Source organism: Elephantulus edwardii, unplaced genomic scaffold, assembly GCF_000299155.1.
Source record: "Elephantulus edwardii isolate Elephantulus edwardi_28Jun2011 unplaced genomic scaffold, EleEdw1.0 scaffold00083, whole genome shotgun sequence".
NCBI lineage: Eukaryota > Metazoa > Chordata > Mammalia > Macroscelidea > Macroscelididae > Elephantulus > Elephantulus edwardii.
The window spans coordinates 6899834-6915432 of record NW_006399833.1 but is presented as its reverse complement, the minus strand read 5'-3'; the positions used below and the strand labels follow the sequence as shown (position 1 = coordinate 6915432).

The following is a 15599-nucleotide window of genomic DNA, read 5'->3' as shown; positions in this document are numbered from 1 at the left end:
AATCAGGAAAGAAGTGTGTCAGGAATGTATCCTCTCTCCATACTGTTTCAATCTATATGTGAAACAGATCATTCTGGGGGCCAGGCTCTATGAAGAGGAATGTGGCATCAGGATTGCAGGAAGACTCATCAACAACCTGTGTTATGTAGATGACATAACTTTGCTTGCCAAAACTTAGGAGGACCTGAAACATTTGCGGCAGAAGGTCAAGGACTGCAGCCTCCAATAATAATTGAAGCTCAACATCAAGAAAACAAAGATTCTCACCACTGAGCCAAATGGAAACAACATGATAGAGAATCATGGAGAAGAGATTGAGATGGTTAACAGCTTCAGCTTGTTTAGGTCCACAATCCACACACTCTTGGTACCAGCAGCCAGGAAATTGAAAAAAAAAAAAATGATTTGCATTGGGAAAAATCTGCTGTCAGGAACCTCTCTAGAGTACTGAAGAGCAATGATGTCATTCTAGAGATTAAGGTATACCTGATCCAGGCCATGGTTTTTGCAATTGCTTACTATGCATCAGAGAGCTGGACAATGACTAAGGATGAAAGAAGAATCGATGACTTTGAGCTGTGGTGCTGAAAAGAATACTGAACATACTGACTGCTAAAGGAACAAAGAAGTTCATGCTGAAGAGGACGAAACCAGGCTGCTCCTTGGAGGCAAAGATTTTGAAGTTCTGTCTCACATACTTGGGCATGTTGCCAGGAGTGACACATCCTTCAAGAGGGATATCATGCTTGGAAGGGTGGAGGGACAGCGCAAGATAGGAAGACTCTGAATGAGAAGGATTGACACAGTGACTGTGGTGAAAAGGGTAGGTGTGTCAGAGTCAGTGAGACAGGCTCAGGGCAGGGCAGGCGTCAGAGCTGTTGTACATACGGTCACTGTGATCTGGAGTCAGTTGGATGGCATATAACAATGACAACAAATGATGTCACCAGTCAGTTTTCTGAGAAAAGAGTCTCTCAGATGGAGATTTTTGTGCAGAAAGCTTGTAGAGTAAGTACTTTTTAGGACAACATGTATGAGGAGAGAAAGCTGTAGAATTGAACAGAGAGAACACTTGTCCTATGGATGTAGTCACAGCAAAGTTCTCAAGCAATTTGAAAAGGCCTTCTGGAGCAAGGAGGATCCTTATAGAATTAACTAGAATCTAAGTTCTAAGTGAGAAGTATAGATTTTCATTCCTACAGATTGACTAAACAATGGATTTAAACTGTCACCTAGAAAGGGGTGCACTAGTACACTAATTCTTTAACAATCAGTTCTTTGAGGGGGGGAATCCCTCATTTGCACCACTTGCTGATTTCCATGGTGTCATTATTCCCACCATGACCAATTTCAAGTTACTAACATGAAATTATCCAGCTCATGCAATTCTTGAATATTTAACAATTAACTTTAATGAGCCAGCACTAGGTGGCTGCAGGACATTAATAAAGTGACGTGACCTTGGAAGAGGTAACTTTCTTTAGCTGAGCGCCAGACTCAGAGAGATTCAGCAGTCAGTTGCAAACACCTGACAGCCAAGTGAATGCGTGCTTCTGTAGTGAAGCGGGCATGTGGGTGACACGCTACAGCATCTATTACAAAAAGTGTAAGTGAAAGTATTTCCTGTGTATCAACCAGCACCAAACATTTAGTTATATTTCATATTTTCGGTCTAATGAAGATATTTTGATGCCTTACCCAGCACATTAAGTGGTCTTTTTCTCTGTAGTGGATGAATTTGACCAAGTCATCTAATATCTGCTTTTGTAGAATAATAATGATAATTCTTTTGTTTCTATTATTATTATTAATTTTAATGAAAATTTACAGAGCTTTTGGATTTCCATTCATTCATTGTTGTACTTTTCTCCCTGCCCACCTCTCCCCTGCCCAGTTCACTCTTCTCTTTGAAAAGTAAAAGAAATATTATTTCATTGTTATACAATCCTCCCTACCCCCTGAGTCCACTGCACTAAGCAGCCTTCGACAATTCTTACCTACTTTAAGGATACTGTTGGAATCTAGATGACTAACTAAAACAATGTGCTTGAATCATTTCCTCCATCCCACCTCCCCATAGACCTTCTATGGAACTAATGGATAAAACGGATTGATGTTTAATGGTAGAGACAAATGTAGAGAGTAAGAGATCTTCCATTACACTTTTTTTTACACCTTTTCTTTCTAAATGTAACTCTTGCCTTGTGGAACCTGACATTCCTTTTTCCTATTATACATGTTCTAAGGAGAGACCAGTCCTTGGAGAGGGACATCATGCTTGGTAGTGTGGAGGGACAGCACCGAGGGGAAGGGAAGGCCTCTATGAGGTGGATTGATTCAGTGACTGGGGTAATCAGGATGGGTGTGTCGGAGACAGTGAGATTGGCACAGGACAGAGCAGAATTGAGGGCTGTTGTACTTAGGGTCATTATGAGTCGCAAGCGACTCGACAGCACATAACAACAACAAATGATTGTGAACCACTGAGGCCAAATTCCTTGTGTGATTCATAAACTGGCTCTAGAGATATTCTTCTTGTTGTTATCGTTCTGTAGTGTCGATTAGAATTGACCCACAGCTGACCCTCCAGGTACAGTAAATCACATGGGAGATTGCCCATCCTACTCCCACTGAGCAGCTGGTGACTTTGGATTGCAGCACAATATCTTACCACTGGTCATCAGAGCTCTCTAAAGCTATCTTTAGAGCTTTCTAAAGGGCTGAGTATCAGAATACATGTACAGTCTCTTAGGGTAATTATTTTGAAGGAGCTATGTGGCAAGGTTGAGATTGTTCACAGCTTCAGTTTGCTCAGCTCCATGGTCAACACTCTTGGCACCAGCAGTCAGGAAATAAAAAAGCATATCGCGATGGGAAAGTCTGCTACTAGGGACCTCTCTAAAGTACTCAGGAGCAACGGTGTCTCTCTGGAGACTAAGGTGCACCTGATACAGGCCATGGTCTTTGCAATTGCTTGTTATGCATCAGAGAGTTGGACACTGACTAGGGAGGACAGAAGGAGAGTTGATGCCTTTGAGCTGTGGTGCTGGAGAAGAGTACTGAATGTACCATGGACTGCCAGGAAAACAAACAGATTCATCCTAGAGAGGGTTAAACCAGGCTGCTCCTTGGAGGCAAGGATTCTGGGGCTTCGTCTGACGTACTTTGGACATGTTGTAAGGAGAGACAGGTCTTTAGAGAGGGACATCATGCTGGGTAGAGTAGAGGGACAGCGCGGGAGGGGAAGACCCTTTATGAGGTGGATTGATTCAGTGACTTGGGTAATCGGGATGGGTGTGTCAGGGGCAGTGCGATTGGCACAGGATAGAGCAGGGTTTAGGGCTGTTGTACATAGGGTCGCTATGAGTCGCAAACGACTCGATGGCACATAACAACAACACCATGTGGCAAGAAGCTGCGCTGCAATCTCAAAAGCATGTGGTTCGAGGCCACCAGCTGCTTTGCAGGAGAAGGATGGCAATCTACTCCTGTGCAAATTAACTGCCTCTATGGGTCAGTTCAGACTCAATGGTACAAAACAACAATCATCATTTGAAGGAGTGGTAGTTATTGCTGATGTCAGATAGACCTTGGCAGAAAGCAGAGAGTACCTGAAGAAGGTCTCTTCGGGTTTATTTGCAATGCAAAGGCATTTGACTGTGAGAATCATAACAAAGTATAGCTAACATTGAGAAGAATGGGAGTTCTAGAACATCTAATCATCCTCATATTAAAATCTATACCCAGACCAAGAAGCTGTTGTTGAAACAGAGCAATGGAAAATTGCGTGGTTTAAAATCAAGAAAGGTATGCATCAAGGCTGTATTCTTTTTCCATTCCTATTTATTCTATATGCTGAACAAAGCATTAAGAAGCTGGATGCTATGAAGAAAAAGGCAGTGCCAGGATAGGAGGAAGACTCATCAAAACCATCATTATGCAGATGATATGGCCTTGCTTGCTGAAACTGAGGAGGACTTGAAACGTTAGCTGCAGAAGGTCAAAAGACTACAGCCTTCAGTATGTTCAGTATGATGTCAAGATTACATCTTAACATCAAGAAGACAAAAATTCTCACCAATGGACCCATAAGCAGCATCATGATAGATGGAGAAAAGATTGAAATTGTTAATGATTTCATCTTACTTGTATCCATAATCACCCTTTGTACTGGCAGTCAGGAGATCAGGGTACTTACTGCCTTGGGCTAGTCTGCTCTTAGGAAACTCTTAAATTCCCAAGGAGCAATGGTGTGCCTAATTCAAGACATTGTCTTTTTAATTGCTTGCTAAGCGTTTGAGAGCTGTGCCACGAATAAGGATGACAGGAGAAAAATTGGTCTTTAAGTTGTGTTGGAGAAGAGTACTGACTATCCCATGGATTGCTTACAGATATGTCTTGGAAAAGGTACACACAGTGTGTTCCTTAGAGGCAAAGATGGTGAAGTTTCATCTCCTATACTTTGAACATGTTAGGAGAGGCTATTACTTGGATAAGACTTTATACATGGAAAGATGTCAGTGAGAGAGAAGAAGACACCCAACCAGATGGATTGACACAGTGATTGCAGCAGTGGCCTCAAACATGTGGATGACACAGGATAGACAGGGTTCAAATCTGTTGTTAGTCTGTAGAGAATTGTGCTTCTAACCTGATTATTCAAAATCTCCAGTAGTTCAGGGGTAGAAATACAGGCAATCTCCTCTTATGTGATTTACACCCTTGAAAATTCCCTGGAAGGTTAGCTATGAGTTAGTTCCAACTAGATAACAACAATGAGTGAGTGTGAATGTTGTTGTTTTTGTTGTTAGGTGCCATCGAGTCTACATGACTCATAGCGACTCTATGAACAGAAGATCTGAACCCTGTTCTATCCTGTGCCATCCTCGCACTTCCTGACACACAAGAGCCCATTGCAGAGTCACCGTGTCAATCCACCTGGTTGAAGATCTTCCTTTTTTTTCACTGACCCTCCTCCTTTCCCAGCATCATGTCCATCTCCAAGGAACAGCACCTCCTAGCAACCTGCTCAGAGTATGTGAAGGGAAGCATCATCATCATCATTCTTTCCTCCAAAGAGCACTCCAGCTGCACCCTCTTCAAGACATATCTGTTTGTTCTCCTGGCCGTCCATGGGATGTTCAGTGCTCTTCTCCAACACCACAGCTCAAAGGCTTCAATTTTTTTCTGTCATCCTTAATCTGTAGCAGAAAGAATTATTGACACTGAAAAATTTCAGAAAGTATCATATGAGAAGTGGTTCATTACCAATGGTAATGAAGGAGGAAGTAGAAGCTGCATTGAAGGCATTGGCAAGAATTGATGGGATACCAATTGACTTGTTTCAATTAACAGATGCAGCCTTGGGTACTGTCACCAGTCTAAGCTAAGAAATTTGGGGAACAGCTAGCTGGCCAACAGATTCGAACGGTCCATATTTGTTCCCATTCCCAAGAAGGTAATCCAACTGAATGTGGAAATAATCGAACGATATTATTGAATATACCATGGACAGGTAGGAGAACAAACAGGTGCTTCCTAGAGAGGGTGAAAATAGGCTGGTCCTTGGAGGCAAGGATTCTGAGGCTTCATCTGACATACTTTGGGCATTATGCAAGGAAAGACCAGTCCTAGGAGTGGGACATCATGCTTGGGAGGGTAGAGGGACAGTAGAAGAGAGGAATATCCTTGATGAGATGGATTGATTTGGACTGCGTAATGGGGGTAATAAGATTGGTACAAGATAGAGCAGGGTATAGAGTTGTTATACATAGGGTCACTATGAGTAGCAGTGACTTAACGACACACAACAACAACAATATCATTAATATCACATGCAAGCAAAATACTGCTGAAGATTATTAAAAAAATGGCGAGAGAACAGTACATAAATAAGGAACTGCCTAGTAGTTCAAGCAAGCTTTAGAAGAGGCCGTGGCACCAGGGATATAATTGCTGATCTCAGATGGATCCTGACTAAAAGTAAGAATTACCAGAAGAATGACGTCTATTTGTTCTTTATTGACTATGCAAAGGCATTTGACTGTGTGAATTATAACAAGTTGTGGCTAACATTGAGAAGAACGGGAATCTCAGAGCACTTAATAGTGCTCATGCAGAACCTATACCTGGCTGTTTTGCAAACAGAGCAGTGGAATAATGCATGCTTTAAAATGTGGCATCAGGATTGGAGAGAGATTCATCAATAACCTACATTATGAAGATGACACAACCTTGCTTGCTGAAAGTGATGAGGGCTTGAAGTACTTGTTGCAGAAGATCAAAGAATGCAGCTTTCAGTATGGACTGCATCTCAGTATTAGGAAAACAAAGATTCTTACCACTGGACTAATGGGCAGCATCATGATGGATGGAGAGGAGATTCAAACTGTCCACAGCTTCATCTTGCCTGGATCCACATTTAACACCCTGGGTACCAGCAGTTAAGAAATAAGGCGATGTATTGCACTGGGAAAATCTGCAGTTGGAGACCTCTCCAAATTTTTGGGCTGTAATGATGTCAGTTAGAGGACTAAGGTATGTCTGATCCAGGCCATAGTCTTTCAGATTGCTTGCTATGCATTTGAGAGCTGAGTGTGAATGGTCATTTGAAAATTCAACTTATTCTGATGTGTGTCTGTGCATGTGGTATGCTTATTAATCTCAAAACCTATTAGTTACATCCTAAAAGAAGTAAAAAAGTAACCGATCTAGTTTAAGGAAATAGTTTCTCAGGAGTGGTTAACAAGAATAAAGATGATATGAAATGAATTATGTTCCCCCAAAATACATGCTGTAAAGCCTAACCTTTCAAAAAGTCATACTCATTGTTGTCAAATTAGAATCAAATCAGAGCTCATCCTTCACTGGGTTTCAGGGGCTTTAATTCACTCTGGAGGAGATTGCCCATCGTTCTCCCTCTGAGCCACCGGTGGACTAAAACTGCCTTTGGGCTAGCAGTGCAACTCCATATAGACTACCCACAGGAGCTCCTCTATGCTTGTGATTATAATCCTATTTGGAAATTGTTGTCTTTGTCATGTTAATGAGGCAGGATTTATGTAGGCTGTATTTTGAGTCAATCTCTGGTGAGATATTGAAGAGATTAAGTAAGTAAGCAGAGCGGACGGAGATGGGCAAAGCAAGAAAGCCAAACCATAGGAAGACAAGAGCAAAAGCTTGGAGGAGACTTGTCTTGAAGTGACAAGTTACTCCAGAACCAACAGAGACAGATAATTTTCCCCTTAGAGCTGGCACCGTGATTTCAGACATCTAGCCTCTGAGACTGGAAGAAAGTTGAGCTCTGTTAAAGCCATCCACTTGTGGCATCTCTGTTACAGCAGCATTGTTGTTGTTGTTGTTATGTGCCGTCGAGTCATTTGTGACTCATAGTGACCCTATGTACAACAGCCCTAAACCCTGCTCTATCCTGTGCCAATCTCATTGCCTCTGACACACCCATCCCGAGTACCCCAGTCACTGAATCAATCCACCTCATAGAGGGTCTTCCCCTCCTGCGCTGTCCCTCCACCCTCCCAAGCATGATGTCCCTCTCTAAAGACCTGTCTCTCCTTACAACATGTCCAAAGTATGTCAGACGAAGCCCCAGAATCCTTGCCTCCAAGGAGCAGCCTGGTTTAGATAACTTAAAATTTTGTGAACTGATGGAGCAATACGCAAATGTCAAAGACCAGTCATTGAACATAGTCACAGACACACTCAGTTCCTGAGATTAAAGTTTCCTTCTAAGCATGTATAATTAGTATATTTTCAAATGGCAGCAGGACCTTTGCCTTTCTTCGAGGGGCTCAGAACACTTGCCAGGCTTTATCTAATTAAACTACTCAGTGTACCTGTGAAATACATCAGAAGCTACATTTTCAAGATGTGAGCACCGAAGCACAAGTGGGCTTAAACTAAACTCAATTAGAATGCCAAGGGCGAAATTGAATATGACTTTGAGTCTCGTGATCTAGCTGCCATTTTTCAACCGTGGCCCCCTCTAATCCACTCTATTCTAGCATAGCCTTGCCAAACTAAATAGTTGCCTAAGGCTGGGAGGAATTAAATTGAGTGCAAAGTAATCCCAATTACAGCAACTTTAAATTTTTAAAAGTTAAATATATCACCCATAATATTACTAGTATCTTAGGTGAGTGTAACTTAGTTACCATGCCATATCTCTAATGACCTTGTAAGGATGAGAATAATTGATCAAAATCTCTTAGCGTATATGTTTGTAGGGAGTGAACAATCAAAACAACAGTTGCTATGGGAATATTTTCCATACTCTCCGGTTAAACTTCCTATCTCTGGGTATAATGTTGTTGTTAGGTACAATAAAGTTGAAACTGACCCATAGCTGACCCTCCAGGAGATTTTTCAGAGGCAGTCAATCACAGCAGAGGAAATTGCCCATTTTCTCCTATGGACCAGCTCGTGGATTTGAACCATGTGCCTTTGGGTTGATAGTGCAACTACTTACCATTAGGCCATCAGAGCTCTCTTGAATATATTGCTACTATTTTTGAATACTGTGGGCTGGGCTCAAAATATTGTGTGTTTTGAGTCAGTCTCTGGTGAGATAGAGAAGATATTAAGCAAGTAAGCAGAACAGAGACAGGCAAAGCGAGAAGCCAAGCCACAGGAAGCCAGGAGCAGGAACTTGGAGAAGACTTGTCACTTTATGAATTGTCATCCTCAATCCTTACCACTGCCCTTTGTTGTTGTTCTGTACCGTTGAGTCGGGACCGAACCATAGCTTACCCTGCAGCAGGTTTTCAGAGACAATACGTCACAAGAGATTGTCTATCCTTCTCCCGCAGAGCAGCTGGTGAATTTGAACTGTGTGCTTTTGAGATTGTTGCTGTTGTTATGTGTCGTCAAGTCGCCTGCAAATGATAGCGACCCTATGTACAACAGTCCTAAACCCTGCTCTGTCCTGTGCTAGTCTCACTATCTCTAGACACATCCACCTCCATTACTACAGTGATTGAATCAATCCATCTTATCAAGGGTCTTCCTCTCCTGCACTGCCTCTCCACCCTTCCAAGCATGATGTCCCTTTCCAAGGAGTGGTCCCTTCTTACAACATGTCCAAATTAGGTCAGACGAAGCCTCAGAATTCTTGCCTCCAAGGTGCAGCCTGGTTTCACCTTCTGTAGGATGATCCTGTTTGTTTTCTTAGCAGTTCATGGTATATTCAATACTCTTCTCCAGCACCACAGCTCAAAGGCATCAATTCTCCTTTTATCCTCCCTAGTCATTGTCCAGCTCTCTGATGCATAGCAAGTGATTGTAAAGGCCATGGCCTGTATCAGGCACAGAGCAGGTTTGGTTGTTTTTTTTTTTTATCACTAGGCCACTAGAGCTCCCTACTGCTCTATGAAGTACATGTTATTAATCGTGTTTTATGAATGAAGCAGAGAGAGGTTATATAATTTAACCAAGGATATTCAGCTAGCAAATGAGAGAGTTTGCACATAAACTTAGATCTCTCAAACTCAAGTCATTATGCTGCCTCCCTTTTGCTAAGCTTGCTTTTGATCCTGTGTGTTATTAAGCACTGCACCCTGTGGTCACATCTCTCATGTTCCCATACCCCCAGTTCCATGGTCCCTGAATATACTTCAGCCTCAACTAAGAACCTCATCATCTTGCTTATTTTGGGGGCATATGGCAGAAATCATTCACAGATTGGCTAAAACAGTTACTTATTTCTTTCTCATAAACCATAGGGCTTTGGTACGGTCTTACATGTCGTTGTCATAACCTCCCTGTTTTGTTGGTTTCAGTTATCATCATGTGTATGCATTCAGCCTTGATCGGAGGAGAGACTCAGAGACATCTCTTGGAATGGGCTCATGACCTGAAAATGGTGGATGGGACCTATGTATTCGTTCCCTATGATGCTCTGCTTTACAGTTTACCTTATAAGCACACTCCCTACCAGATCCTAAGGAACAACCCAAAGCTCCGGGAGGCCTATGATGCTGTGTTGACTATTACAGTGGAGTCCCATGAAAAGAGCTTCTATCAAGCCTACACAGAGGCAGCAGCTAGAGGGGAAATTCCTGAGCAGCTGGCTGCGGATCAGGTAAGTGTGTATCCCAGGGATAGACATCTTTTTCCTATAAAGAACTACTATGTCATAGAAAGGGCAAGCAATAGTAGACCCACACATAAAAAAAAATGCATCTAAGACAAAGACATGCTATTCTAATTTGCTTGTTTGTTCCCTCTGTCTTCAAGCAACCCGCAGTGAATGGCAGTTTAAATCATGAGAAAGAAATGAAACGTACTCTATTTTAGAATGGAGAAACAAATTTTAATACATGTCAGTGCTGTTTAAGAAAGTCTAATAAGAAATCCTCTTTTTTATTTTATTAATTTTTTAAAATTAATTGTAGTGAAAGTTTTACAGAGACTTAGGGTTTCCAGTCATTCATTGTTTCACTTTTCTCCCTGCCCACCCCTGCCCCCCCAATTCACTCTTCTCCTTGAAAAGGAAAAGAAAAATTTATTTCACTGTTATACAATCCCTCCCCCAAGTGCGCTCCACTATGCAACCTTCGTTCTGGACTCCTGTCATGACAATAATACTCAATCATATAACCCTTTTAAACAGTTCTATCATCTGTTTCAATGCAGTATACATCTTTCATCCCCTCTTTCTCAGTCTTCCCTCAACCCCGATATCAGACCCATTTTACAAAAGTGGCCCTATGCAATATTTGTCCTTTTGTGACTGAGATATTTCACTCAGCATAACGTCTCTACCAATTCAGTAAGAAGGCAAAAAACAAAACAAAACAAAACAAAAAAACAATAAAAACCCAAAAACCCAACAACAAAAACTAACCCAAAACAAACAAACAAACAAACGCCCCAACAAAACCAAACCCCAACTGGTATAAAAGAAAACATCACCTTTATGAGCTCCCTATATATTAAAGATGGCAATGAAAAAAACTGTGGTTTTGATCCATAGAAACTTGAGCTTCTCAGTACTGAGCCTGGTGAATAAACAGGCTTCTCTATCTAGTCACTAGCATTGCTGAACCACTGTGGGCCTCCTCTGTGGAATCATAGTGGAACATACGCTCCTACTAGGTGACTTCCTTCTGAGTGAAATAAGGTAGAAGGAAAATACACTAAACATCTTCAATTTTCCTTCCAAACTGACACATCCAGTCACTTCTTCTGTGTACAGGGTGAATGGAATGTCGATGAAGATATGCTAGATGTTTCGTAGTGTGCTACACAGCAAACCCAAAGGCCTCTCTGGTGGTTAGAATCCACACTTGGTTTATCCTGTGGACTGTTTTTCTTTCTGAATAAGCAGTTCAGAGACAACCTAAGTTTACTTATTTCTATATGTCCTGAGTACTAATAATAAATATTTGGCTGGTTCTTTTTCTAGGAATAACGTAACTAGCAGGGCTATTAGTTTTAAATTGAAATTTTATTACCACTGATATAAGCACATGTTTAAAATAAATGTCTCTTTCTTTTGGGACACACACAATTAAATCCAAACAACTAGTCAAATTAGCTAAGCACGCATGGATCTCTCATGTTTCAAATAATAATAGTTGTTTGATGGTGTATATTCATATGCTGAATCCATGGACTTTTAGCTTCCAATAAAATGACCTTGTAAGTAATTTTTCTACTTTACTCATAGGATTGAAGGAAAGATAAAGGGTGTGTGTGTTACATATAAAATAGAAAATATACTAATAAAAATGGATGCCTTTTATTCTTGATATTCAGCCATCTATCTTTGAGCTTGTGGAAAATTTGTAGTCACTTTGGATTAAAAAAAAAGAGACATCATCTCAGCTACTAGGTGGCCTGAGGGTGAGACAATTAGCTTTGTCCATCTCTGACAAACAACTGTGCCCTTCCCCCCCTAAATTACCTTGTTGTTGTTATGTGCTCTCGAGTTACTTGAGACCCTATGTACAACAGCCCTGAAACCTGCCCTATCCTGTGCCAACTTTACTGTCTCTGACACATCTATCCTCATTACACCAGTCATTGTATCAATCCATCTCATTGATGGTCTTCCTCTCTTTCTCCGTCCCTCTACCTATCCAACCAAGCATGATGTCCCTCTCAAAGGACTAAAGAATTTTTGTATCCTTTTATTGTGATTTGAGTGAAAATTTACAAAGCATACTAATTTTACATCCAACCATTTATAGACATTTCACTCTATAATATTGTCAGTATCTACAATGTAATCGCACTTTCACCACTTCCTCCCTGTAATTCTCATTTCCATTAATTCTTCTGTACTTCTTTCCATCTTCCCATTCTTTAGCAATATTGTGTTGACCATTCTATTATTAGATATTGCCTTTCCCTTCACCTTTTGCAATATGTGCCTATAATATACTTACAAATTTTATTCCCCTTCCCCTCCCTTCTCATCTCTGGCAACTACTCAAGAAGAAATCTGTGTATAAACTTTCCCTTAGCTTTTATAACAGCGATCTTATATTTTTTTAAAAAAATCAACCCAATTTATTTCATGTAGCACATTGTCCTCGAGATTAATCCATACTATACAGTGTTTCATGAATTTTTTTATCATTCTTTAGTGTTACATGATACTTCATTCTGTTATTGTACCATAGTTTCTTTATCCATTTATTTGTCCATTGATGGACACTTGAATCGCTTCTATCTTGGTCATTGTAGGTAATACTATGACGAACATGAATGTGAATGAATGTATATATTTCACCAAAAATTTTATTTATTTATTTTTATATCACCAAAAACTTTTTTGTATTTAATAATATTATTGTTCATTTTAATGAAAGTTTACAGAGACTTAGGGTTTTCATTGATTCATGTTGCTCTTTTCTCCCTGCCCACCCTCTCCCCCTCCAATCCGCTCTTCTCTTTGAAAAGTAGAAGAAAAATTCTTTCATTTTTATACAATCCCTCCCCCCAAGTCCACTCCACTATGCAACCTACATTCTGGACTCCGGTCATGACAATAATAATTAATCATATATCCTTTTTAAACAGTTCTCTCCATCATCTATTTCAATGCAGTATACATAATTTATCCCATCTTTCTCAGTCTCCCCCCAAGCCCGATGTGAGTCCCATTTTACAACAGTGGCACTATGCAGAATTTGTCCTTTTGTGACTGAGATATTTCACTCAGCATAATGTCCTCCAGGGTCAGCCATTTTGGACAATATTTCGTGAGTACCAAAAACATTTTTTAAGGCAACAGCTGTAGCAGATAGAGTAAATAACATGAAGTTAGACAAATTTGGATATACATTCTCAACTGTGATTTATACTGGCTGTAGGATTTTGAGAAAGTTATTTAAAACTTTTTTTTAATCTTAGTTTTCTCATCTGTAAAATGAGTTTGTGAGATGTGTGTGTGTGTGTGTGTGTATGTGTTTGTGTGTAAAATCTAGGATTATAGTAAAGATTAAACAAGGAAACAATGTTTAAAGTGACTGATATAAAAAGAACAAGAACCATGTAGGGGCAGCCATATCTGACCTGGACCAGCTTCACAAAGGCAAACTGTTGCCATCAACAACCCGAAACTAATTCCTATGAGGTCAGACATGACTCCCACGCTTCTGCACCTCCTTTTACTCATCCCAGCACCAATCTTACTGCTTTGTTGTTGTTGTTGTTGTTGTTGTTGTTGATTGCCTTCGAGTCAAGCACGACTCATAACGACTGTATGAAAAAAAGGCCTGAAGCCCCTCTACAACTGTTGCCATTTATCAAAGTTCATAGTTTCCAGAGGCATTTTATTTAGGAAGTGGATGCCACTCCTGCTTCCAAACCTGTCATAGTATGTTATTGTTGTTATATGCCACTGAGTCACCTGTGATATAAAGCGACCCTACGTACAGCAGCTCTGAACCCTTCCCTGTCCTGAGCCAGTCTCACTAACTCCTACACACCAATCCTCATTGCCCCGATTACGTGTATGAATCCATCTCATCCGGGGTCTCCCTCTCCTGTGCTGTCCATCCACCCTTCTGAGCATGATGTCCTTCTCCAAGGACTGGTCTCTCCTGGCCACGTTCCAAAATAAGTAAGGCAGAGCTTCAAAATCCTAATCTCCAAGGAAAGACTTGGTTTTACCCTGTCCAAGACAGATCTATTTGTTTTCTTGGCAGCATCTATTCTTCTTCTGTCGTCCTTAAGTCATTGTCCAACTCTCTGAAGCCTTTTTCTGACTTTGGTGTCCTGCTCTGGATCTTCTTAGAATCAATTTAACCGGGGTTGTTTTTTTAGGTTTTTTTGGCCTGGTTTTTATGGGTAGAGTTGAAGATGGGAGATGGCTAACAGTCCTTTACAGAGTCTTTCTAACAGCTCTTCCTCTTTCAGTTCACTTTTACTGTTATAGAGTTTGATGTTTCAAATTTAATAACCTTTCCAGTGCTCTTAGGGATAAATCCACTTTTTCTCATCAATATTTGTCTCTGCATAAACTTAGGTTTGACTGTCCTCCACTCTGCAAAATCAAGTCTTACTAAAGTTTGGGCATGCTGTTAGAAGAAACTATTATTCCTTGGATAGGGAGATCATGATTGGAAAGGTGGATTGACCCAGTGACTGCAGCAATCGACCCAGGGCTCAAGTGTGTCATAGATGAAGATGGCACAGGATAAGACAGAGTTCAGATCTATTGTTTATAAGGATTGTCTGAGTCGTACTCGAAATGATAGCCTCTAACAACAAGAACAACAACAACAACAACAATAATCCTTAGAGACAAAAATGGTGAGACTTTGTCTCACATACTTTGTCCATGTTACGGGAGTGGGAGGCGGTCCCTGGGAAAGGACATCATGCTTGAAAAATGGAGGTTTAGTGAAGGAGAGGAAGACTGTCAATAAGATGGGTTGATACAGTGACTTCCAGCGTGGACACAACATAGATTGTGAACATCATGCAGGATCAAGAAGGGTTTCATTCTCTCATGCATAGGATTGCTTACTTGACGGTACCAAAACAAAACAAAACAAAACAAAACAAAACAAAACAAAATAAAACAAAACAAAACAACAAAGGATATTAGAGCCTTGTTGGTGTAGTGATTAAATATTTGGACATTTGGTTGCTGATGAAAAGTCAGTGGTTTGAATTTACCACCCACTGTGTAGGAGACAGATATGACAGTCGGCTTCCATAAAGATTACAGATTTGAAATAATATGGGATAGTTCAACCCTGCCTTATGAGTTAGAAGTATGTTGAAAGCAATAATGCTTTTGGTAATGATGTTGTTTTGTTGTTGGTAGGTGCCATCAAGTCAACTATTACTCATAGCTAGCCTATGAACAAAGGATCTGAGCCCTATCCTGTGCCATCCTCATTGTCTTTGAAATGCTTGAACCCATTGTTACAGTCACTATATCAATCCCTCTCATTAAGGATCTTCCTCTCTTTCACTGACTCTCCACCTTTCCAGTAATGAAGTCCTTTTCCAAAGACCTGCTCTTCCTAATAGCATGCTCAAAATATGTGAGAGGAAGAGATCAACCCATCTATCTATGGTCAACTGATTTTTGACAAGGAGATGAAATCAGTGAAGTGGGG

The 15599-nt window shown here is 40.7% G+C and overlaps 1 protein-coding gene across 1 annotated transcript in view; it reads left to right on the top strand.

The window, feature by feature from the left end:
• The window catches only part of GUCY2F (guanylate cyclase 2F, retinal), a 208437-nt gene that overhangs the window by 31400 nt on the left and 161438 nt on the right, over positions 1-15599 (top strand). Inside the window, exon 3 of the mRNA XM_006889911.1 lies at positions 9795-10096. Coding sequence (XP_006889973.1) covers positions 9795-10096 — 302 coding nt within the window. The remainder of the gene's footprint in view (positions 1-9794; positions 10097-15599) is intronic.